Source organism: Mustela erminea, chromosome 5, assembly GCF_009829155.1.
Source record: "Mustela erminea isolate mMusErm1 chromosome 5, mMusErm1.Pri, whole genome shotgun sequence".
Lineage (NCBI taxonomy): Eukaryota > Metazoa > Chordata > Mammalia > Carnivora > Mustelidae > Mustela > Mustela erminea.
Genome location: NC_045618.1, coordinates 133,238,878 through 133,264,098, shown reverse-complemented (window position 1 = coordinate 133,264,098; position 25,221 = coordinate 133,238,878). Strand labels below are relative to the sequence as shown.

The window sequence follows — 25,221 nt, the reverse complement described above, 5'->3', positions numbered from 1 at the left end:
CACTGAGCAGGGAGCATGATGGGCTCCACCCCAGGACCCCGGCATCATGACCTGCACTGAAGGCAGATGCTTAGTGACTGAGCCACCCAGGTCCCCCAACAATAATTTTTTTTAAAGTGTTTATTGTTAAATAATTTATAAACATTCTGAAATTTTTTAAAAGATTTTATTTTTATTTATTTATCAGAGAGAGAGAGAAAGAGAAAGCACAAGCAGGGGAAGGGCAAGCAGAGGGAGAAACAGGCTCCCCACTGAGCAAGGAGCCTGATAGTGGCGCTCCATCATGACCTAAGCTGAAGGCAGGCCCTTAACTGACGGAGCCACGCAGGCATCCCAGCAGTCCGATATTTTTTATGACTCTGGCCTTCTCCTCTCACTCCCCCAGTAAGTCTAGCTTGTGCTTCCTAAGAACCAGCAGGGATGAATCTACGGAGCTTCTCGACAATAATCTCACCAAACCAGACAGGCTGAAGTGGCCGTCCCCTTGTTGCAGAGGCCACTATAATACCTGAACAGGAGTCCGTGTTCAGAGCTGTGATTTTGGAATTATCTTGAAATGTCTTTACTCACCCACATGAAGTGTTAATAATAAACTTACAAAATATTTGGAAATTCTTAGAGATTACATTCTGGAGTTAAATAAAAGAAGTTTTCTCCCTCAAAATAATAACCAGTAGATGAACTGGGTGCTTGCTAGTTGGATATGATAAGTGAAATCCTTTAATGATCTGTGAAATGAAATTTTTTTTGCTGTTCTAAATGATTCACAAATGTAAAGGAATTTTTCCTTCTTTCCATTCTTCTGGGCCCTAGATGGTAAAAATGTCAAGTATAGAGACATTATTCATAATGGGTACAATGCTAATTTGTCAACAGAAGTTCACTTAATATATTTCAAGCTGAACATTACTTTGAATTATCTGTAAAGGAAGAGTTTGCAAGTAAACATGCCCCAAATTCTGGGGATTAATATGCCAGATGCTTGATGTTCCCCAGGTTTTTACAGAACACCAGATTCTCAAGCACTGCTATAGTATATACCTTCTCCCATGAAATATAATATATACCTAGAAACCACAAAGAAATTATGAATACAGGATTAAAGGCATGTGTAGAGGTATTATGTAGCTGAACCATCACTTGCTTAGATCTCTTCACTTTCCACAGACTTCTATCAATACCACCCAGCAGTTTTCTTCCCAGGGTGTGTGTGTGTGTGTGTGTGTGTGTGTGTGTGTATGTGTGTGTATGTGTGTACATATATGTGTATGTGTATATACTATGTATACATCAAACATTTTACCAATCCACAAGTTTTACTACTTATGCATAGACGAAAGGAAAATAAGTGCATCGGGATACAGACACCAGGCTTCAGGCAGGTTCACGTACTAACTGATTTATTCACCTAGACACACCAGCCTCAAAGCATGAATTCACATAGCTGGCTCCGTAAGTTACAGATGACTAATGTGTGAAACCTGGATTGTTAAATCAAAGGAAAGGACTCAGGAAAGCTAACAAGGTACATTGCAAGCCCATTTGTGTATGTGATCTGGCCTCTGCCTCCCTCAGATCTCATTCCATGTTACTCTTCATAGCTGTAATCTACAGCCACTGGTCCGTCTCCTCCTTGAACACACCAGGTCTGTTCCCACCTGAAGACCCCCGTACTTGCTATTTCTACGGCCTTATCAACTCTGTTACTTTGGATTTCTTCATTACGGACCTTCACACTTCAGCCTGGATGTCTCCTGCGCAGAAGCGACCCAGCTGCCATATATCTCAAGTTGCCCTCTAGGCAGTAACTCTCACCACTTACAGTTTTCTTCATCTTCCTTGTTATTATCTGAAATTTTCATTTGTTTATTCTTTGTCATGTCACGCATACACACACACACACACACACACTCAAGTCCTAATGAGTGCATTAGTTTTGTTCATCGCATCTGTGTTAGTGCTGGATACGTGTAGTAGGCACTCTGTAAATACTTACTGAGTGACTCAATATGTTCCTAATTACAGAAACTATTAGGTTACCTTTTTAATTCTAAGAGTAATATACGTTAATTATAAAAAGCAAATCAAGCATTTCATTAATACATGAAATACACTTTGAAAGTCTTTCCTCTTTATACCTATAGATATCTGTGTGTGTGTGTGCGTGTGTATGGGTGTGTATATATGTTATATATGTTTATATGTTTGTACTGATAATATACAGGCCATATTTTTTCTGCTTTTTCATTCATCAGTATATCAGAGATATCCTTCCATGTCAAAACATGAAGATTTAATGTATTTTTTTAAAGATTTATTTTATTTATTTGAGAGAGAGCGTGTGCTGGAGGAGGGGCGGAGGGAGAGAAGAGGGAAAGAAGCAGACTTCTCAGTGAGCCGGGAGCCCAGTGTGGGGCTCGATCTCACAGCCTCGAGATCATGACCTGAGCCAAAATTAAGAGTGGAATGCTTAACCGACTGAGCCACCCAGGCACCCCATTGCATTTTCATTTTCTTTAAGGATTGTATTTATTTATTTGAGAGAGAGACAGATAGAGATCTCACACAAATTGGGGGTGTGGGGGCAGAGGGAGAAGTAGACTCACGGCTGAGCAGGGAGCCTGACACGGGGCTCAATCCCAGGACCCTGGGATCATGACCTGAGCCCAAGGCAGACACTTAACTGAATCCCCAGTGCATTATTTTTTTAATAGCTTATAAATAGCTTTTAATAGCTTATAGTTTCACATTTCAGTATATAACAATGCATTTATTCCTTATACTGCTGAGTGTTCATATTATTTGTTTCAGGAAGGGGTATCTTTTTTCTTTTTGCTATTACAAATCATGCTGCTGTGAATATCTTCACACATAACCTTCAACAGTTATTTGAATGTTTATGTAGGCTAGATTGCTGTAAGTAGAAATGCTGAGAATATTTGTGCATATTTAAATTTTTGGTAGATACCTCAAATTGCTCTTACAATGCTAGTGCCAGTTTCTACTTCCATCAATGGTGTATGGGAGAGGATTATCCCCTCCGCCCTCAATATCATGAGTATTATCCCTGTTTTTATTATGGTAAAATATGATAGGCAAAAATGGAGTACTGTGTTGTTGTTGTTTTTTTCAAAGATTTTATGTATTTATTTGACAGAGATGACAAGTAGACAGAGCAGCAGGCAGAGAGTGAGGGGGAAGCAGGCTCCCTGCTGCGCATAGAGCCCGATGTGGGGCTCGAGGCTCAATCCCAGGACCCTGGGATCATGACCTGAGCCAAAGGTAGAGGCTTAACCCACTGAGCCACCCAGGCCCCCAGTATGTATTTACTTTTTCCCAGCTATTCCACATCTAAGAGTTTTTTTTCATGCTCCTGTATATGGGCAAAGATGTTAGATCAAATATATTATTTGCAACATAGCTTGTATAAAAAGCTGTAACACTCTAGGTGTCTGTCAGTTCTGGACTAGGTACATTAAATAAATAAATAACATATCAAGGGGAAAATGAGGAAGGACTTACCTTTACATGGTGGGTAGAATAATTTTCAAGGTATATTGTCAAGTGAAAAAATAAGCAATGTGTATGTATATAGATAGATAGATAGATAGATAGATAGATCTATATATAATATTTCTGGTGATAGCTGTTACCTCTGCAGGAAGGAAGAGGTATGAGATGTGAAACACTTTTCTTTTTATGCTTTCTTTTGTAGTGTTCAGGGTTTTTTGTTTTTTTTTGGTTTGTTGTTATTTTGTATGTTACTTTTTATTCAAAAAACAAACTAATGATTCTCCTCTAAAATACAAGCAAATATTTGTTTACCCATGTTTATAACAGCATTATTCACAATAGCCAAAAGATGGAAGCAACCCAAGTGTACTTCAATGGATGAATAGATAAACAAAAAAGAAAATGATGGAAGAGCGGCAGAGAGTAGGAGGAAGAAGGTGGACAGGGTGGAGGACTTGGCCAAGACAGTCAAATCTCGGCAATCTGATTGCAGATTCCACACTTCAATTTAATGCAAAGGGTTTTGAGATTTTTTTTTTAAGATTTTATTTTTAAGTAATCTCTACACCCAACATGGGGCTCACACCCACCTTCCGAGATCAAGAACCACATGCTTTTACAACTGAGCCAGCCAAGGACCCCAGTTTTCAGAATTATTAAACGTATTTTCTCTTAGTTTGTCCCTTGTCTTTTTACTTTATTTGTAGTAGCCAAGTGGAATTTTAAAATTTGTCAAATTTATTCATCAAACTTTATGACTTCTATGTTTTGTATCTTATATAGAAGGTCTTCTAGATTATAAAAATAGTCACATTTTCTTCTAGTACTTCTATAGTTTTTTTTAAGTGTAAAATTTTGAAGTTTATATATTTAGTCCATCTGGAGTTTACTTTTATATATTTCATTAGGCAGGTATCAAACCTTATTTTTTTTTTCTTCAAATGGTTAGCCATATTTTGAAAAAATCTCTTTTTCCCACTGTAAGTGCCACCTACCAAATTCTGTGTATGCATGAGTGGGTTCCTGGATGGCCAACTTTCTATTTGTTGTTTTACTTATATATATACTCCAGCTCCAATATGCTGGTTTAGTTTTCTTTAGCTTTTATCGCTTCTCGGCCTTTTGGCTAAGATCAAGTGTAGTTTTCTTTAGCTTTATAATGTATTTTGATATCTGTTTGGATAGGTCCTCTTTCTTTGTTCAAAATGCTTGGCTTTTCTTAAATATTTACTCCCTAAGAGAAACTTGAAAATCAGTTTATCAAGCTCACAAAAATAAATTCCCATTGGAAGTCTTAGAACTACATTGAATTTATAGATTGATTTGGAGAAAATTGATATCTTTTTTTTTAAAGATTTTGTTTATTTATTTGACAGAGATCACAGGTAGTCAGAGAGGCAGGCAGAGAGAGAGGAAGGGAAGCAGGCTGCCTGATGGGCAGAGAGCCTGATGCGGGGCTCGATCCCAGGACCCTGGAATCATGACCTGAGCTGAATGCAGAGGCTTTAATGCACTGAGCCACAGGCACCCGAAAATTGATATCTTTATAATAATGAGACTTCCCTTACAGGCAGATTTATTCAGATTTTTTTATGTCTTTCAGTAGAATTTTAGTTTTAGTTCCTGTAAGGCCTGTACACTTCTTACAAAAGTGTATTCCTGGGGCGCCTGGGTGGTTCAGTCGTTAAGCATCTGCCTTCAGCTCGGGTCGTGATATTAGGGTCCTGGGATTGAGCCCCACATTGGGTTCCCTGCTCAGCAGGAAGCCTGCTTTTCCTTCTCCCACTCCCCCTGTTTGTGTTCCCTCTCTCCCAGTCTCTCTCTGTCAAATAAATAAATAAAATCTTTAAAAAAATGTATTCCTAGATAATTTACAGTTTTTGTTGCTATGATGAATGAGGTAATTTCTAATCACTTCCTGTTTATAATATTAAAAGCTGTTTTGGGTATATTTATAATCAATTGCCTATAAACAGCTCTTAACTGTTTATGAATCAGATCTTCTTAAAGAAAATTGTTATCTGAATTTATTACTTTATATCAAAAGCAAACACTAATAATAATCATCATCATTTTGTGTGGTCCAAAATGGAGGTTTTTATCGCACTTTATTAAGCCCTTCCCATTCCTACAACTTCCAATGTAATACTATTTATGGAAGACACTTCTTTTTGTTTGTTTTCAGTACTTGTAATTTCATATTTTGTTGACCTCAAAGAATCGTAAACTTTAATAGCTGAAAGGGATCTAAGAGAACTTCTTGTCCAACCTCCTCGTTTCCTTTCCTTTTTAAAAAAATTACTGCAAAATACACATAACATAAAATTTACCATGGTAACCATTTTTAAAAGTACAGTTCAATGGTATTAAGTATATTTGTATTATTGTACAACCATCAGTGCTATCCATCTCCAAAACTCTTTTCAACTGGTAAAACTGCACTTCTGTACCCACTGAACAATAACTTCCCTGTCCCCTCCCCTCAGCTCTAAAACCCCATTCTACTTTCTGTCTGTGTGAATGTGACTACTATATGTACCTCATGTAAATGGAATCATACAGTACTTGTCTTCATGTGACTGGCTTATTTCACTTAGCATAATATCCTATTTATGTGTAGCATGTATCAGAATTTCTTTCCATTTTAGGGATGAATAATATTCTTTTGTATGTATATACCATATTTTGTTTTGTTTATCCATTCATCCATCAATAGATACTTGAGTTGTTTCCACCCTTTGACTCATAAATAATGTTGCTGTGAACATCTGTATCCAAGTATCTCTTCAAAACTCTGCTTCCAGTTCTTTTGGGTGTATGCTCAGAAATGGGAATTCCAGGATGCCTGGGTGGCTCAGCTGGTTAATCGTCTGCCTTCGGCTCAGGTCATGATCCCAGGGTCCTGGGATTGAGTCCTGCATCAGAGTCCTTGCCAAGCAGGGAGCCTGCTTCTCTCTCTGCCCACCACTTCCCCTGCTTGTGCTCTCTCTCTCTTTCTGGCAAATAAATAAATAAAATCTTTAAAAAAAAAAAAGGAATGGGAATTCTAGATCACATATTTTTAATTTTTGGAGGAACCACCAAACTGTTCTGTAGTATAGTAGCTGTACCATTTTACATTCCCACCACTATTGCACAAGGATTCCAATTTCTTTCTATACTCGCCAACACTTGTTATTTTCCATTTGCCTGATAGTAGCCATTCTGATGAGTGTGAAATGATATCTCAATATGCCAACCTCCTTATTTTACAGACTAAGAAACTAGGAGGAGGAATGATTTGATCACATGCAGAAGCAGACCAGTTTGCTAAGTACCTGTTTACTCAATGTCCGGTTCTCCAAAGAGCCAGTGCACTTAATGACAGATTTCACTGAACTGATCTACACCAGTTTAGCCAGGTTTGCTGGTTCATAGTCACCAGATTGCTTTCCTAAAATCTTACCATTATTACCTACATAAAACTATATAGGAAATTGTGTTTCAACACCTTGAAAATTTTTAAGGTTTTATTTAGTCTTAATATACAGCTGTTTCATCTCAGCTGTGTTTTTTCAGTTCATCTTTGTAGAATGTCAGTTTCATAATTTAGACACTAATCACTTCTCAAATGATTAGAACAATAAAAACAATAATCTAATTGAGCTGGTTAGCAAATCCTTCCATTTACAGAAGTACAGTAGTGGAATGGATTGAAAATGATTTGAAAGAACTATGCTCTGGGCATCCCAAATCTATACATTTGTGAGTCAATATACATAAGAAACTCTCATTCTGCAAAGTCATATTGCCAAGCAAAGAAAAGTCCTCAAGTGCACTGCAGTTCAGCAGTGGTAAAACAGCTACATCCAGATGGCTGAAAACTAAACTAAAATTTAATTAGTACTTGGATGAATAAAACATCACAGACATCTTCAAAAGTTATCCTAGCTAAAGAAATTTCTACCCTATCTAAAATGAATTGCTGTCATTTATAAGTAGTTGAACAGTTTTTCAGCAGATCAGTGAAAGAGTAAATTCAACAAATTGGCTATGTGAAATTGACTGAGGGTCCTCACTCGCACATGTAAAACAAAGCTAACTAAGCAGCAGAACCCAGAATTGAGCCTAAATCTTATAATCCATATTTAGTCAGTGTTTTTCCTGCTACCTCACACTTTCTAAATTGGAGACATGAGATGAATGGAGATGTGGTGAGATGAAACTTTACGCAATACATTTTCAATTATTTGAAGACTGATTGCCCTCTTCTGAAAGATAGGCTATATTAGGTCCTTTGGGAGAAGATACCAGAAAACTACTAGAGGAGGGGGTTTGGTTAAATCACAAAGTTCTGATATACGAATGAAGCTGAAAGTTCAAAGTTGAAACTATGATGAATTGTGGGAGTTGGGATGACACACAGACTAATCCAGGCCACTCCCTTCTTGGCGTCCCCCTGCTTCCACCAGTACAGGAAATGCATTAAGGATATTTACCCAGGGTACACTTATTTTCTTTAGGGGTCTTTGAAGGGAAAATTACCAGGACGTAGACCTAGGCCCCACAGTCTAGATGTTACCGTGTGGTTGTAGGTAAATTATTTGGGGATAAGAGGGAATTGAGCATATAATTGATCCTGCATAGCACTTTTTTTTAGTGGAGGGACAGGCAGAGAGAGAGGGAGAGAGAGAATCCCAAGCAGGCTTCCTGCCCAGCATGGAACATGATATGTGACTTGATCTCACAACCCTGAGATCATGACCTGAGCCAAAATCAAGAGTCGGGCACTTAACCGACTGAGCCACCCAGGTTCCCCTCATTTCTTTTTTATAAAGAGAAATAATCATTATATTTGTCTTATGTCTATAAAGGAAGGAAGAGTCTTTGTACCACCATTGATTAATCTAGCATTTGAGATCCAGTGTGATCTTTATACCATAAAGGAAAGCCTGTGGGTTTTAAGCTGAATTTTATACATCAAAATAAGAAGAAAAATAATAAAATAAATTTTGATTATTTTATATAAATAAAGGAAGAGGAATTAATGGATAGTGGATGGTTAGATGGACAGATATGTGATAGGAAAGGGATAGTAGAATATTAATGGTAGAGTCTGGGTCGTAGATGCATAGATACTTGTTGTAAGATTCTTTTTTTTTTTTAAGATTTTATTTATTTATTTGACAGAGAGAGATCACAAGTAGGCAGAGAGGCAGGCAAAGAGAGAGAGAGGAGGAAGCAGGCTCCCTGCTGAGCAGAGAGCCCGATGCGGGACTCGATCCCAGGACCCTGAGATCATGACCTGAGCCGAAGGCAGCAGCTTAACCCACTGATCCACCCAGGCGCCCTTTGTTGTAAGATTCTTCCAACTTCTTGTGTTTGAAAGTTTATGTAGTAAATACTGAAACAAAAAAACCCTGAAATTTAGACCTAGCTTTATTATTTGATAACATTGTGATCTTAGAAAATGCCTTTAAGCTCTCTATAATAGAAATCAAGTAACCTGCTTTGCCTATCTTAAATGTTATAAGGATCAAATAATAAAATGTACAGGGAAATAATTTGAAATCTATACAGTTCAATAAAAGTGATAAAATATTGCTGTTATTTCCCCTTTTGATATTTCAGTAGCTATTCTTAGATCAGTTTGAAGAGAGGAAGAAAATGTTGTACTTGCCTTTTTAATGAGAAAATAACTTGCACATTGCCTTCAGCTCTCCTGCTAATGGTCAGGTGTGTTTCAGTTCACTCTGAAGGCCATTGTCAGAGGAAAAGTAAAAAAACTTTTCCTCTGTCCCCTTTGTTTATAAGAAAGAAAGGGGACAGAGGAAAAGTTTTTTTAAAAGCTTGATGTTTAAAAATAAGCTTGTAAACCAAATTGCTTTCTTTTTCAGGAAGCAGTAGGGGACACATTAGAAGAACTATGGATCTCCTACAATTTTATTGAGAAGTTGAAAGGGATCCATGTAATGAAGAAATTGAAGATTCTCTACATGTCTAATAACCTCGTAAAAGACTGGGGTAAGCTGAAGCTGGCTCTTCATTGGCTCTTCTACCTCGTATTTATGGAAAATCGTCCAAATAGAGAACAAGATGCAAAATGGGGACATTTCTTTAAATGCACACAGGGTTCCAGCCTTTCAGCTGAATGCGTAAAATTTACATTTAAATATTTACTTAAAGTGATTATAATTGAATAGATCCTGGTCCTATTCATCATGGAAAAAAATTATTGTCCAAAAGCTGAATGGAATCAGATTTTTTTTTAATTTTTTAAAAGATTTTATTTATTTGACACAGAGAGAGAGAGCACAAGCAGAGGAAGCAGCATGCATAGGGAGAGGGAGAAGCAGGCTCTCCACTGAGCAGGGAACCTGATGCAGGGCTCAATCCCAGGACCCTGCAATCATGACCTGAGCCAAAGGCAGCCGCATAACCAACTGAGCCACTCAGGCATCTTGCAATAATCTTAAATAAAGTCTTTCTTTCCTAACTTTTGAATGGAATCAGTTTAAATTTAATAATTCTTGGATGGAAGATGTATTTGCCATCTATATGACTTCATTTTCTTTTTTTGTTGTTGTTTTCTTTTTTCTTTTAAAGATTTTATTTATTTATTTGACAGAGATCACAAGTAGGCAGAGAGTCAGGCAGAGAAGCAGGCTCCCTGCTGAGCAGAGAGCCCGATGCGGGGCTTGATCCCAGGATCCTGGGACCATGACCTGAGCTGAAGGCAGAGGCTTTAACCTACTGAGCCACCCAGGCGCCCTGACTTCGTTTTCTTACAGTGTATTATTCATTCAGCATTTACTAAAGCCCTGTTCAGTGTTATGGACTGTGCCAGGCTCTTATATTATAGCTATTATAGCTATTACAGCTTATAGTTATTATAAGTTAATAATTATAAAACTGTAATGAGTTCTTCCATAGGTGTGTGAATGCAGTGCCTTGAAAATTCAAAGATGAGGGGTACTTGGATGGCTTGTTCAGTTAAGCTCTGGAGTCTTGGTTTCAGCTCAGGTCGTGATCTCATGGTTGTGAGATCAAGCCCTGCAGGGTCTGTACTCAGCAGGGAGTCTCTTTCAGACTGTCTCCCTCTCCCTCTGCCCCTCCACCCACTCTCTCTCTATATAAAATAAATAAATAAATCTTTAAAAGAATAATTCAAAGATGAGGGGCGGCTGGGTGGTTCAGTTGGTTAAACTTCCAATCTCGGGGTCGTGGGTTTGAACCCCACATCAGGCTCCACACTCAAAGGAGAGTCTGCTTGAGATTCTCTGTCTCCCTCTCCCTCTGCTCCCTCCCACACACTCAAATAAATGAATATTTTTTTTAATTTTTAAAATTATTTACTTATTTATTTATTTATTTTGATTTGACAGACAGAGATCACAAGTAGGCAGAGAGGCAGGCAGAGAGAGAGAGAGGGAAGCAGGCTTCCTGCTGAGCAGAGAGCCCGATGCAGGGCTCGATTCCAGGACCTTAGGATCATGACCTGAGCCGAAGGCAGAGGCTTTAACCCACTGAGCCACCCAAGCATTCCTCAAATAAAAATAAATAAATCTTTAAAAAAAAAGAACTCGAAGATGAGGGAATGGGTAGAGACAAAAGCAGTTTGACTTAACCCACACTGATACAGTACAGCATAGAGAAGACCTGCTACTGTCTTTGTGATTCTGAACCTCATCTCCTTTTCTTACCCCATCCTTAGGCTAGGGTAAAGATAGAAGAGGTATGTCTTCTTTTTCCTTCCCTTTCAATAATGTCTTCAGAGAATGACTTCATATGATATAATTTCCCTTACTTTCTTCAAAATCTTAACCAACAAATCATTCTGAACGATTTGTCACACACTGAGGGTTCTGAATAGTCACAAACACATACTCGAGTTCAACCCCCAAAATTGTAACAGGACAACTTGGCATTTTAATATGGAATGTGTTCCTTGTACTTGTAGCTGAATTTGTAAAGCTGGCAGAATTGCCATGTCTGGAAGACCTGGTGTTTGTAGGCAATCCCCTGGAAGAGAAACATTCTGCTGATGGAAACTGGGTTGAAGAGGCCACCAAGAGAGTTCCCAAACTGAAAAAGCTGGATGGTGAGTGACTCTGGGCGAGGTTGGGACAATGCTTTTTGGGTATAGGGATTGAATTTGTGACGTGGAATAATGAAAAGGAACAAAACTAAAAAAGAAATAGCTTGTCCCTGATCTCCAAAGCCATTTCATTCCATAGGAAATTTTACAGTCCGGGGTCGAGCCAGGGTGAGATGAACACCTTCTAGCATACTAAGACTGGTATAAGGTCATCCCTAGACCAGAAACTTTCAAGAAAGCTGGTCTTGTTCTCAAGGCAGGTATTATTTTGCAGGATAACTAGACATAAATGGTAAGCAGTCGCTTTTTCACAGCTGGACCCAAATTGTAGTTTTCGCTCTACCCCCATCCTCTCATTTTAGTTAACCAATATTTAAGATAGGTGTCAATGTTTGTAGCTATCCCTGACTGATTGGATTCAAGTTCCATTTCTCCCACTTAATAGCTTTTTCGTCATCGTGCTAGTTAATTAATTTCTTTTCTTTTTTTTAAAGATTTTATTTATTTATTTGTCAGAGAGAGAGTGAGCGAGAGCGAGCACAGGCACAGAGTGGCAGGCAGAGTCAGACGGAGAAGCAGGCTCCCTGTGGAGCAAGGAGCCTGATGTGGGACTCTATCGCATGAGGCTGGCATGATGACCTGAGCTGAAGGCAGCTGCTTAACCAACTGAGCCACCCAGGCGTCCCTAGTTAATTAATTTCACCAAATCTTTTTCTTTTATAAGCTAAAAACTGGAAATGATAATAGTCCTAGACTTCTCTGGATCTTACCTCCTCCCAGGAAGTCAGGCAAGGATCCCAACTGTTCCAGAATCCACAGACTTCTCTCTTTCTGCCAGCCCAGGGAAATAACCTTTCTAATCTAAAGAGAATCACTAGCCCCCCTCCTTTATTTCCACATCATTCTGCATCTTCTCACAAACTGTCTTCCAGGAATCTTCTTAGGCCTTTCAAAGACAAAAGCCGGTAAATCTGATGGTCTTTCTCTACTTTCCACATGCCCCTGTAGCAGTGATCCAGAGCCAACTAGGCTACCTGATTGAATGGAGAGAAAGAAAAATATTTAGAAGAAACAAATAAGCAATATCCAACTACGTAATCATCATCATCATCATCCCATGTACCAAATACATATTTGCCCTATTGTCTTTTTTTTTTTTTTTTTAAGATTTTATTTATTTATTTGTCAAAGAGAGAGCGAGAGGGAGCACAAGCAGACAGAGTGGAAGGCAGAGTCAGAGGGAGAAGCAGGCTCCCTGCGGAGCAAGGAGCCCGATGTGGGACTCGATCCCAGGACGCTGGGATCATGACCTGAGCCGAAGGCAGCTGCTTAACCAACTGAGCCACCCAGGCGTCCCTATTGTCTTTTTTTTTTAAAGATTTTTTTTTTAATTTATTTACTTGAAAGATACAGAGAGATCACAAGTAGTCAGAGAGGCAGGCAGAGAGAGAGGAGGAAGCAGGCTCCCTGCTGAGCAGAGAGCCCAATGTGGGACTCGATCCCAGGACCCTGAGACCATGACCTGAGCCGAAGGCAGCGGCTTAATCCACTGAGCCACCCAGGTGCCCCCCTATTGTCTTTTTTTTAAAGATTTTAAAAAAATTATTTGACAGAGAAATCACAAGTAGGCAGAGAGGCAGGCAGAGAGAGAGAGAGGAGGAAGCAGGCTCCCTGCTGAGCAGAGAGCCTGATACTGGGCTCGATCCCAGGACCCTGAGATCGTGACCTGAGCCGAAGGCCGAGGCTTTAACCCACTGAGCCACCCAGGCGCCCCTGAACTTTAGCTTTTTAACGTTCACCTTTGGTTGGATTCTAGAAACCATTTAAAGTCATTTGTCTTCTTTCAGGGTTGCCTACAGGAAATAAAACCCTTCCCTTAAAAATGGAACAGAACCCCCCATGTAGACCTTGAATAGACCAAGCCACATTGTAGGCTTTTGGACCAAGTATTGACCTCAAGCCAATCCAAACAGCCCCTAGGAGAACCAGCTTAGTCTACCCTAGTAGAATAGACCAGAACAGAGATAGCTACAGCTGCTCATTTGCCTACTTTTGCTTCACTTCTGTTGCTTATAAGCAGAACTGGAGAATCTTAAAAAGCTAAAATGAAAAGAATAATGCCAAATATTAGTGGGACATGGAGAACTAGAACTCTCAGACCTTGCCAGATGGTGATGTAACTTGGTATAACCACTTTGGAAAACTGGCATTATCTATGAAAGCTCTACATACATATCCGTTATGACCCCACTTTTCCTCCTAGCTATATACCCAAGAGAAAAGGATATATATGTTTACCAAATGACGTGTATGAGAATGTTCATAGCAGCACTATTTTAATAGCTATCAATTGGAAACAACCCAAATGCCCATCAACAATAGAATAAATTATGACATATTCATACAATGTAATATTAAACAGCAATAAGAAAGAATGAACTACAAATTTCACACAGTATAGATGGGTCATGCAAACATAATGTCGAGTAACAGAAGCCAGACACAGAATGTATATTATGCCATCCTGTTCATATCAATTTCAAAAACAGGCAAAATAACCTGTGGTGTTGGACATTAGGATAGAATAAGCCTTTTGTGGGGGATAGTGAATGGAAGGGGACCTGAGGAAGTTTTGGCGTTTCTAATAATGTTCTCTACCTAATCTGGTGCTGATTACCAGATGTGTTCACTTTGTGTATATTTATTGATCTGTAATTTTTGTACTTTGGATGTTATACTCCAATAACACGTTCACTCTCCCCCTGCAAAAAGATGCTGTGGGGAGTGCAGAGGGATGAAACTCTGCTTGCTGACATAAACAACATAAATGTTGTGTACGGAAGGATCACAGAGGAAGAGGCAGTGGATTGGTTTCTTACTAAGGGTGGGGTTTAGATGGAAGGCGAGTTGTGGGACATTCCAAAATGGAGGAACTCTGTCGAACAAGGCTCCAGGGGTAAGAGTGTGCACGGTGAGTTTGGGAGACGGTGAATTGATCAGTTTAGCTGGTGCAGAAGGTGACTGTCTGAGGAGTTAAGACAGAACAGTGGATCGAGGTCAAATTGTGGGCAGGCTTCAAATGCCAGTGCTCAGAGATGGGTGGCCCTTGGCCCAGTGACAGCCTGCAGATGTGTCCCCGCCCCCAAATTTGTCCCTATTGTTTAATATTTGGGAGAATAATATAAAAATTCAGATTTCTGGCAACACTGGGATTGTATTTTTATTGTGAAAAATGAAGAATATTTCTTTGTGTTTAACATACAAAGTTTTTACTGTGGATCGGGCTTTATTTTTCTGCCTGGCACCTGTAACCATTTCATGTGCAACTCTGTATTTGGGGAGCCATATTCATAAGTACTTATATTAATCCATTTGAGAATTTCCCTGAGGGGCTTTTTGGATAATTTGAAATTAAGATTATTTTATGAAATTATTTTTATTATGGCACACTTCCTAGCATCTCATAGCTTCTCAAGTTAATAGGAAAATATTTTCATTTAGAATTTTAACAATCTTTTGAGAATGACCAGAAATAATTTTCTTTTTCATTTTAGGTACCCCAGTAATTAAAGAGGATGAGGAAGAAGATAACTAACACCACGTTTTCTGCTTTGTGTTAACTTATTTAAATGTCATAAGAACAATAGATAAGTTTTGTATAATTGTCTACTTTAAAGATTCTGTGTGGGGCAAAAGGTTCTTCAGATAAAACAAATCTCTCATTCCTATCTTTTTTTTAAACCTATTGAGTGTTTCTCCCCGCAAACGGTAACACCAACTTCATACATCCTAGTACTTTTTTTAGAAACTCAAATTCTCAGTTTTTTGTCTTCAGTCCCAGTTATGTACTTATGTGGCCCCGTCTACAAAACTTTTATAGACCAGTCATTTTTAACAACAAAGAACAACAAATACTGTTCTTTATTCAGCTTGTTTAGGTTTTTTTTTTTTTTTTCAGACCAGGCATTTAAATATATATACTTAACTTTTGAATCTGTAGACCATCTTTCCTGAAGGTCCATGTCCTTATGACTCAGAAGCACAAATGTGTTATGCCTTTGGTTCAGAAGGCACCACAGTGACAGGAAGGGTTCCTCTTAGAAGAAATACAAAGCAGTCCTAGAACAAAGACTCCCAAAGCCCAGTTGGAAAAGCTGTGGTGAAAAAGGAAAAATTAATATCTTGGAGGCCTTATAGCCCATGTTATATTTACTTACTTGTTTTTCTAAAAAACATGTGCATTGTCAACTGGAATTTAGCTTGTGTTTGCATGCCTGGCCACTTGAGTCACTGCGCACAGTCAGTCATGCTGTGGTCCGGGTCAGTGGTGAAAATGACGGCCATGATCATTCCTTTGACCACTGCTGTGGTCATGTTATTCATGTGGACCTGACTTTAGGCACACTTTTTGGTTTATAGTCCCTTATATGTTATATAAGGGAATATATGTAAACAGTAGTTATATTTTGAATTCCTAGTATAAATGTTGGCTATTCATATATATCAAAATTTTCTCCAATAACTTTGTTCTGTTGACCCTCATGTTGGGAGAAGTGGTTGCTATAAATAAGAATATAGAACCTAAAAGACTGCATCTGATACCTTTCAGTAGATTAAATTTAGAATCTCAAAATATATTTTTAGAATGTTTCTAAGTTAGCCAGCTCTTAAAATGAATTATGTAAGTGATTATGGAGGGAAAAGAGAAGAGGTATTTCATTATGGGATCCCAGACAAATGGCAATATTTTTGAAGATTGCCTTCTCTATGAAGCATGGTAGGTGACTTAACCTCAAAATTGCAAAGCAATAGTTGGATACAGAGCTTAGAATTTGTAAGGAAAAAAAAATCTTTTTGGAAAGTACCAGGTATAGTAGTCAGTAGTCAGTAACCAGAGGAAGTTCATAGCAAGTCATGACTGAATCACAGATTGCAGAAAAGAAGTCAGAGGCGCTCTGCCAAATTGTGCCTAAAGTCCCTCAACCAGAGACTGATTCTTATTTCCCCATTTACTTGTGTAAAATCAGTCAGAGGGGAGAGTCATTTTTTAAAAAAGTGATTGCATAGTCCTAGCTTTCAGAAAATTTCAGCTATCATTTAAGTGGGAATTACATGAGTTCTCTGAGTCACTCTGATCTAAAGGGACCACTGCTTTGACAATCAATACTAAGTATAAACAGCAAGAGGAAAAATGAGTCCAACACTTTTTTTAGCTTCCTTTTTGTTCTTCCTCATAATCTGATAGGAAGAAATCTTTACTCTGGCTTATACATTCAAAGCCTTTGGGTACTTCTTTTGTGAACTGTAGACAATGAGTATTCCCCGTGGTGATGTTTAAGTCCCCCAAACTAGGAGGGAAGACGATCTTCTTCGGTTGTAGTTCAGTTGTAGTTTACACTTCACCCAGTAGGCAAGCTTGAAGCCATTTTACAATTTATGGATATATTTTCAAAAGTTACTCTGGAAGTGAATGTAATAGGAAGGGATGACTTCATATTGAATCTGTAAAATGGCTTACAGTGTTGGTGTGTGGTTTTCTGAATTTTATAATATGGAAACTAATTTTCTCAGCTTCTCCTTGTTTCTTAATGTCTTTAATCACTGATAGTTCTCAAAGAAATGAAAGGTGCTTTTCTGTGTCCATTTCACACAAAATTCATATTTAGTTTCAGCAAATATTTGAATGACTTCTATGCATCCATTTCATGGAGTTAAAGCCAGAATCCATGCCATTAGAAAATGGAAGATAGGATGTATGAGTTCGTTCTGAACATTCTCTCCAATCATTCCTTAAATCATCCTTTACTGGCAAATTTAGCAGATACTAAATCCCTTTGGTTTATGGATTATATACTTGACCTACTTGGAATGGCTTTTCTCTGTGCTCCTGGTTTAAAGCATTATGCCATTTTAGTGGCTCATTTAAATTTCTTCTATTCTCATAATGATGGTAGAGCTCTAAAATCAGTTCAGTATTTTAATTTTTCACAGGTAACTTGATTTTAGTCTACAAAGAATTCAACTTTTCTGTGTTCCCTAACTCTAAGCTTATGGGTATATTACCTCGTCAAGACCTTGAAAGGTTTTTGTGTTCTCTGTTCATAGGATTTTATTCCTTTAAATCAGAGTTTCTCAGTCTTGGCCCTATTAACACGATGGGTTGGATGATATTGTCCTGTGTATTACAGGATGTTTAACAACATATCTGGCTTCTCCTCACTAGATGCCAGCAGTACCCCCTGCTTAGTTGTAACAACCACAAATGTCTTCAGACATTACCATCTGTCCCTTCTGGCAGGGCATAGGAGCAAATCTGCCCCTGGTGAAGAACCAGTGCTTTATACTAACATTCCTTTTGTCCAGGGTGCATTATTTTCACTCCATTGTCATATATGCCACCTCAGTTATTATATGTGAGAAGGTGTCATATTTAATAATCATGGGTGGAACGAAAATGGTCCTTGGTGTTTTTCTCTTTGGTAATGGTCATTTTAATAATTTTCATATAACACTAGAAACTCAGGGCTGGAAGGTTCAGCTTATATTTTTCAGCAGGGTCTCAACTTCTATTTCTTAGCACTCTTGCTTTTCTTAGGACAGTAATTATTAACCTACCTCTCTATCACTCTAACAGAACTCAACTTTATGGTAGATTTTTCTTTATCTCTAAAGTTGAACTTTCTGAGTGTGCTTTTAGAAAATGGATCATTCTTTAAGTGTTCATTCTTTAAATGTTCCTTCATTGTCCACTAATGCATAGAATTTTCCAGACTGTAGCAGTCATTAAATACAGAAAAGTATTGTATAAAATTTGGCAAAATTTGGTAATCAGATGTGAAAGTTAGCTGATGTAGTTTTGAATGTGATCAGAGGAATGTCTGATCATGATGTTACAAGATACTTAAATGTGGTTCTTGTGAGGAAAAAGAAATTTTGGCTTGAATAGACACTTCTTCTTATACCTTTTACCAGTGGTCTGAAGTAGAGTAACAAGGAATAAGAAATGAATCTTAACTGTTGATTTATTCTCAAAATCGGTGATGTGTAAGTGGAATGGAAGATTGTTTATCTCTCTGACCCAGAATCTTCTACCTGGGTTTTTCTTAAGATTAAATGGAAGAAGTGTAGGGTCTAGAAAGTTTGGATTTAATCATTAACTTTTGAAAATTGATGTGTGTGGGGGGAGAGGAGTGTCAAAGTATCGATTATATGAGTAGTTAGTGTCTCTCTGACCACAGTCTGTCAATTTGTGAAGACCTTACTTTGTAAGTATTGGTAAAGGGAGGAAACTAATTGCTGAACTGAAAGTTATTCTTTAACTGAAATTTATTCCTTTGACACACATTTTCTTTATTTAGGCTGCTTAATGGGTCTGTGAAAAATTAAATATAAAGCAAGATTCAGTGTAATGGATTTGGTGCTTCCGTCACAGCTAACTTGATCGTATTCCTTTATCTTCACTCCAGCATGAGGTTTTGGTTTTTGTTTTTGTAAAACCATAAAATAGGTGCAATAAAAAAAGGGGGGGGGTGTGTTTAAAAAAAAAAATCACTGAACTTTCAGAAATCCGACATCTAAATCTCTATCCCTGCCTTTTTATAAGCTAATGACTACAAAGGAAGAAAACTGAAAGAAAAAACTGAGACGGAGTCTTACTTTTTTCCTAAACTAAGAAAAATTTTCTCTTGCCACTTGGAGAAGTCATAACTGGATTCTAGTAAATTTCCCATATTGGGCTAAAATAGAGGGGAACCAGCCAACCAAATTCTGATCCAGCAAATTTAACAAGGGAGTGGGGGAGAATGAACTATTTTGCAGTAGATTTGCACTTTAAAATTATAAACTGGATGTTGGTGGAAAGTACTCCCAAAGGGCAGATAGGTAAATACCTAGCCTGCACGTGGATATTGGAGAATCCAACTTCATCCTTGCTCGTTCTAAGCCCACCTGCGCAGTAGTTGTCTGTTGACATAATCAGAGTCAGGATTTCCCTGTGTCCCTTGTTGGTGTCATCTTCCACATCTGCTACATTGACAGTCGTCCCTCTGGGGAATGTGTCAAGTAGAATCCTCTCAGAATAGAAACTTCGTGAGTTATCTTTCCCACATCTAGATTTGCAAAATTAATTTAGATGTTGGTTAAATTAAGTTGTGGCTCATGTTACAAGGGTGGGAAGTTCTTTGCTTCTTGGATCTGTCACAGGGTACCTGCCTCTAAGGTGCTATCGCCTAGAGGGATCAGTTCCATCAGGACTGGCGAGTCAGTAGCTATGGAGAATACGCATACAGCTAGGTACTTCTCCCAGGGTGTCAGTCGTGATAACGAGCATCATTCCAGAATCTTTGGCTTCTAGAACCAACTCCATTCTGAAGAACATTTTAACATCTATTAATACTTTGGTAATAATCTTTTATATGCAGGAATTTTGTAGCATGACTTTATGACTAAACTTATTGTGTTAAATTATTTAGAAATGTTGAGTTTCTGAATGTTATTTTGTGAGACATGTTTTAAAATAGTAATAAATTGTGTTATTTTATAAAAAAAAATAATTTGTATCTTTTTTGGTTATATGACCCATTAGTTTTAGCTAGTACAGAGCAACGACTTCCAATGACATTCAATTCTGAAGAAATTTGGTCTTCGGATCAAACATTCCACAGAGCTTATGTGCGTGTGCATGAGAGAAGCGGGGGAGAGATTGACTCATTTCTTTATGCTTTTTTTTTCCCCCTATAGGACAGTCTCCTCTCCCAGTTTTCTAAGTCTTCACCATAAGTTCTCTGGGCACTGTTTCAATGATTAGTATCCTGGAAAGAGTGCTTCCCAAGAGAGCAAGTTACTACTGCACGTGACAAGTCCTAGTCTTCTCCTCACTAGTGGTATAGGAGGTTAAGATTGGTTAACAGGCCCCTGATGTGTAGTCTGGAATAACCTGACATTGGCCAGCCCCTTTGTGATACACAAGAAGTAGGGAAGAGCATAGCATTTCCCTACGGAATTTCCATACGGAATGGCCGTAACATTATATGCTGTCTCAGCACGTATTCTGCACTATCAGCTGAATATAATTTTGGTCTCAGAATGGTACTGTAGTGCAGTTTCTACTTCTTTATTCCACAGTTTTTTGGTTTTAAGGATGTTTCTTGCTGCTGTCCTCCTTTTTTTTTTTTTTTTAAAGTATTTATTTATTTGACAGAGAGAAATCACAAGTAGTCGGAGAGGCAGGCAGAGAGAGAGAGAGGGAAGCAGGCTCCCTGCTGAGCAGAGAGCCCGATGCGGGACTCGATCCCAGGACCCTGAGATCATGACCTGAGCCGAAGGCAGTGGCTTAACCCACTGAGCCACCCAGGCGCCCTGCTGTCCTCCTTTAAAAAGCAGATTTTAGTCTCTGAGCCTATAAAGAGAAAACTTTAATTCAGATTAGAAACAGCTGATTACTTTTAGTTCATTATTTTCTAGACTAAAGGGTGGATGTCTAGAATCCTGACATGTATACTGTTATATGTATTGTATTAAATATATATGTATGTATATGTAGATATATAATTGTTATATATAATAAAAGAATCCTAAGTGATAACCCTCCTTTCTAAAATTTAGTCAACTCTGCAGCTATAAGAAGGTGTATCCCTATGTACAGACGTAGAAGGATGCCTGCGACACTGGGTGAAAAAAATGAACTCATTATTTTTGTTATGAATGTAGTATGTGTGGGTGAGAATGTGTGTATATGTGTGGTGGCCGGTTGGTGTGAAGCGGCAGTGGGAGCACATGTGTGTGTACGTGTGGAGAGACGGGAACGTATGGTTGCGGTGGAGACTGCTGCAGTGTATCCATGGGGGTGGGGACGGAGTGCTGGGGGGGAGGTGGGAGTGGCTGTGTGTGTACAGGTAAGATTCTAAGAAGTAAGTGGGGTGTGTGTACCCAGTGCCATGCCACCAAGATGATGGGAATGAGTTGGGGAGTGGAGGAATGAGGCCATGTTTGGTGGGGGAAGCGAAGACTCGGTATCTGTTGTGAGGGTCAAGTATGTGGAGATCTCTGGAGAGAAGATTGTGAGGGTGGAACAGACCTGACATGGCAGAGAGGACATAAGTGAGTATGCAGAAAACTCTGTTAGACTGTATATCAGTATTAGCCTTTATAAATAATTTTTTGCCTTATGATTGTTAAATAGATTGGCTATAATTTTAAAGCCTTGTTACTAGGGGAAAACCCCACTGAACTCTTATGTTCATGTAACTATTTCTGGATTTATTGGGATCTCAAGACAAAACATCTTCAGTCACTGATTCTCTTCAGTCAAACATGTTTTTGTTTTTTTTTTTTAAAGATTATATTTATTTGTCAGACACAGAGGGAGAGAGAGCGAGTGAGCACAGGCAGACAGGAGAGGCAGGCAGAGGCAGAGGGAGAAGCAGGCTCCCTGCCGAGCAAGGAGCCCGATGTGGGACTCGATCCCAGGACCCTGGGATCATGACCTGAGCCAAAGGCAGCTGCTTAACCAACTGAGCCACCCAGGCGTCCCTCAGTCAAACATGTTTTTAAACTGTCCCTCTTTATACCATTTTCATATAAAAGGACTGCTATAAATCTGAAACATTCATTTTAAACAGGTATGAGGAATTCCTGTAGCAAAACATTTTTACCTGAAAAGGGATTTAAAAGGGGAGAAAAAGCATTGCTAGATAGCATACTGAGCCTCATTTCAGGATTTCCTAACATTGTATAGTAAGTTAATATTTACTTATATCTATTTAGCCTTCTAACATTTGCCTGGTAGAAAACGTGCAAAAATGGAATACATTAAAAAGTTCTGCAATTTAAACTTAACGTAGTATGCTATAAAGTAACTGGTTTGTTTGTTTGTTTGTTTTAGTGACATGGGGAAGTCTTCCTAAGAATATAGAGCTTAATTACAATGAAATTTTGTATACATGTCAGAAAAACAACAGAATTTTTTTAAATTCTTTTATTCATTTACATGTATTTTGATAACTTCAAATTTAGAACACTTAGAATCAGCATGAACAAGAACTACTATTCAATGACAAATATTTGAAATGGGGGTACAGATACTGTAACCGGTTCTTATTAACCTCCCCATGCAATTTATATCTGTATCTTGTACAGAGAAAAATTGATTTACATAATTCTAGAACTGCAGTATTTTTCTAACACCCCATTCCATAGTCTCAGAATACTCTTCAATTAAACTGATCCAGATGTTTCAAGATGAAAAGTAAGAAATTCGCTTTGTTTGAATAACTAAGTAGCATCTAATTAAGTCACGTTTCTTTCCATTAATGTAAATGAGGAGCAATTTACTGTAAACACAAAAAACTATTCACGGTATTAGTTAACAACAGCTCCTGTATTTACTGAACACTTCTCGGGTTTGCCAGGCCCTGCGCTGAACATCTGAACATGCAATTTCACATTTAATTGTCTCAATGGGACATGTCACGAATTCACATGTTTTTTTACAACTGAAGTTTGCCACAAGGACAGCTGAGCTCCTGCGGACAGGTCTGTACTCGGCACTGCAGCCAGTACCACTCCCTTGGAGCAGGGCAGGGTGCTCACTGGCGAGGCGGTACTAATGTTACACGAATACCCAGGCCTGACTCCCTCCGCCCCCCCCCCCATCCACCAAAAACAAGAGAACATGGCGAAGTCTTCACAACTAAGAGACACACCTGTAAGACAGCACGGAGACAAGGAAATCGGCTGTGATCTACATCTGCACTACAGCCCCACTCCAGGGCCTCAGAAGTGCCCCTCCAGGCCTAACTGCAGGAGGGCAACCTCAGCCTCCTCCTCCTCCTCCTTGGCCTCCTCCTCCCGGATCTGCACCAGCAGCTGGAAGAGGTTAGGGGCAGGCCCTTCCCCAGCCCCCGTCAGCCACAGCTGCCTTCGGATGGCCCCACTGTGGTTGGCCCCTGCAATGACCTGTTCCAGGCGGGCCTGGTTCACGTTATCTTTATCTATGGCCCCCTTCTCCACCACCTTCTGCAGAAGAGGCTCCAGACGAATGACATAGGCAGACAACTTCTCTCCCGGGTTCTGGTAAGTGTTCAGAAATCTGACCTGCGCATCCCTAGAGCTCTCCACGCTGCCAAACACCTGCTCGAGCGCCTTCAGGCATTCGGCAGTGGTTATGGAAGGGTTGTTAGTCTTGAGGATGCGGATGACATCAGCGGCAGGGCCTCTAAGACTCTCCATCAATCGCCGCCTCTTTTCTAAATCAGACACCTGCCACTCCTCTAAAACCTCATGAGTGTGTTCCAGCCAGGGATCAAAGGTCTCCTCCCCGGGCCCCGGGATGTCCCTCCCCGAGAAGAGCGTCAGCTTCTTGTACCATATGGACTCAACAAGAGGCTGAATAACGTTATCCAAAATATAGTTTAGCATCTCTGCAGGCATATCTGGGCCTGGGGCGGGAGCGGGGTTCTGAAAGCCAAGGACGCGGGCAACATCTTGCACGGTCCACCCCTCTCTCGCCAGGAAGAGGTGCAACCTTTCTAAAAACTCAGCATCGGAAGTCGGGGGTTTAAAGACCACTTTCCAGACCCCTCCTTTCCCCGGCATCTCCCTGGGGATCGCGGCGTAATCGACAGCGCCAGTGAGCTCTAACAAGGCTGCTTTCGCATTCTCTTCCCTCCAAAACATTCTCCCAAGCACTCGATAGGGCACCTGAGGCATCGCAGCCTGGAGGGTCTCTTCGATTTCAGCCTCATCACAGTTCACTGGGATCCCCCAGACCAGCAGGGCTCTCTGGGAGTTCACATCCATCCCCCTGCACCAGTCTTCCAACAGTGTCATCGCCATTTTCCCAACTATCACGGGCCCCAATTCTATAAATACGGATTAGGCTGTCTCTGCCTGTGCTCTAGGACTCAGAACAGCTGCCGACACTCGCCCCAATATGCCCGAGGGAGGCAAGCTTCACGCGATCACAATTAACAAATGACACCAGAATCCTGCTCTTGTCCTTTCGCTGCCCGCCCCCCCAAGTCAGTCCGTCGGCTCGTTCTCGGAGCGAAGCCTCGGGGAGGCTGAGGCAGTCGGTCACGCGTCCGCCGCCACCTGGCGTCTCCGGCCGGGGTCCGCAGGCGGGGTCTCCACGCGCAGGCAGGGGGTCGCGTCGCCGCGAAGAAGGAAGGCGAGGAGCGAGGGCGGGTGGCCAAGGCTGGAACCGCGGGGCTGGAGGGGCGCCGGGGTGTGGCCGCGGGGCGTGGCCGCCTTCTCCCTGCAGCCGGGGCGCCGGGCACCCGCTGCACCTCCCGGGAGACGATCCCGCGGCGTTCGCGGTCGGAGGCCGGCCCTCAGGCGGAGGAGCGGCTGCTTTGCAGACGAAGGCTGTGTCGTCCCCGAAGGAATAGACAGTTTTGAGGTCTCGGCGGCGGCGGCGGCGAGCCCAGGCCGCAAGCGGCTTCCTTGCAGACGCGGTGATGGCTCCAGGCGGCGAGGGCGTCTGAGGACCGAGGACACAGGCCAGGCAGCGGACGCGCCAGAAGGACGGGGAAACGACGCTGCAGGTGGCGGAGGCAGGGGCGGGCAGGGGCAGCCGTGCGCCGGCTGCAACCGGCTGCGGCGGTGTGGCGCAGCTCCGCCACCAGGTCGTC

The 25,221-nt window shown here is 40.3% G+C and overlaps 2 protein-coding genes and 1 pseudogene across 3 annotated transcripts in view; 2 read left to right on the top strand and 1 right to left on the bottom strand.

The window, feature by feature from the left end:
- DNAL1 (dynein axonemal light chain 1) overlaps nt 1–17,306 on the top strand; it is a 33,597-nt gene extending 16,291 nt beyond the window's left edge. For both annotated transcript variants that reach the window (XM_032345004.1, XM_032345003.1), the window contains 3 exons: nt 9,390–9,516; nt 11,453–11,593; nt 15,145–17,306. In XM_032345004.1, the coding sequence (XP_032200895.1) occupies nt 9,390–9,516; nt 11,453–11,593; nt 15,145–15,185 (309 nt within the window). In that variant the 3' untranslated portion in view covers nt 15,186–17,306. The remainder of the gene's footprint in view (nt 1–9,389; nt 9,517–11,452; nt 11,594–15,144) is intronic.
- On the top strand, nt 4,620–4,769 carry LOC116592049 (annotated as a pseudogene).
- A 5,244-nt stretch (nt 17,307–22,550) lies between the features above and the next one.
- Nucleotides 22,551–24,480, bottom strand: PNMA1 (PNMA family member 1). The gene has a single exon (XM_032344997.1). The coding sequence runs from the start codon at nt 24,422–24,424 to the stop codon at nt 23,363–23,365; it is 1,062 nt and encodes a 353-aa protein (XP_032200888.1). The 5' UTR covers nt 24,425–24,480; the 3' UTR covers nt 22,551–23,362.
- Nucleotides 24,481–25,221: the final 741 nt, after the last annotated feature.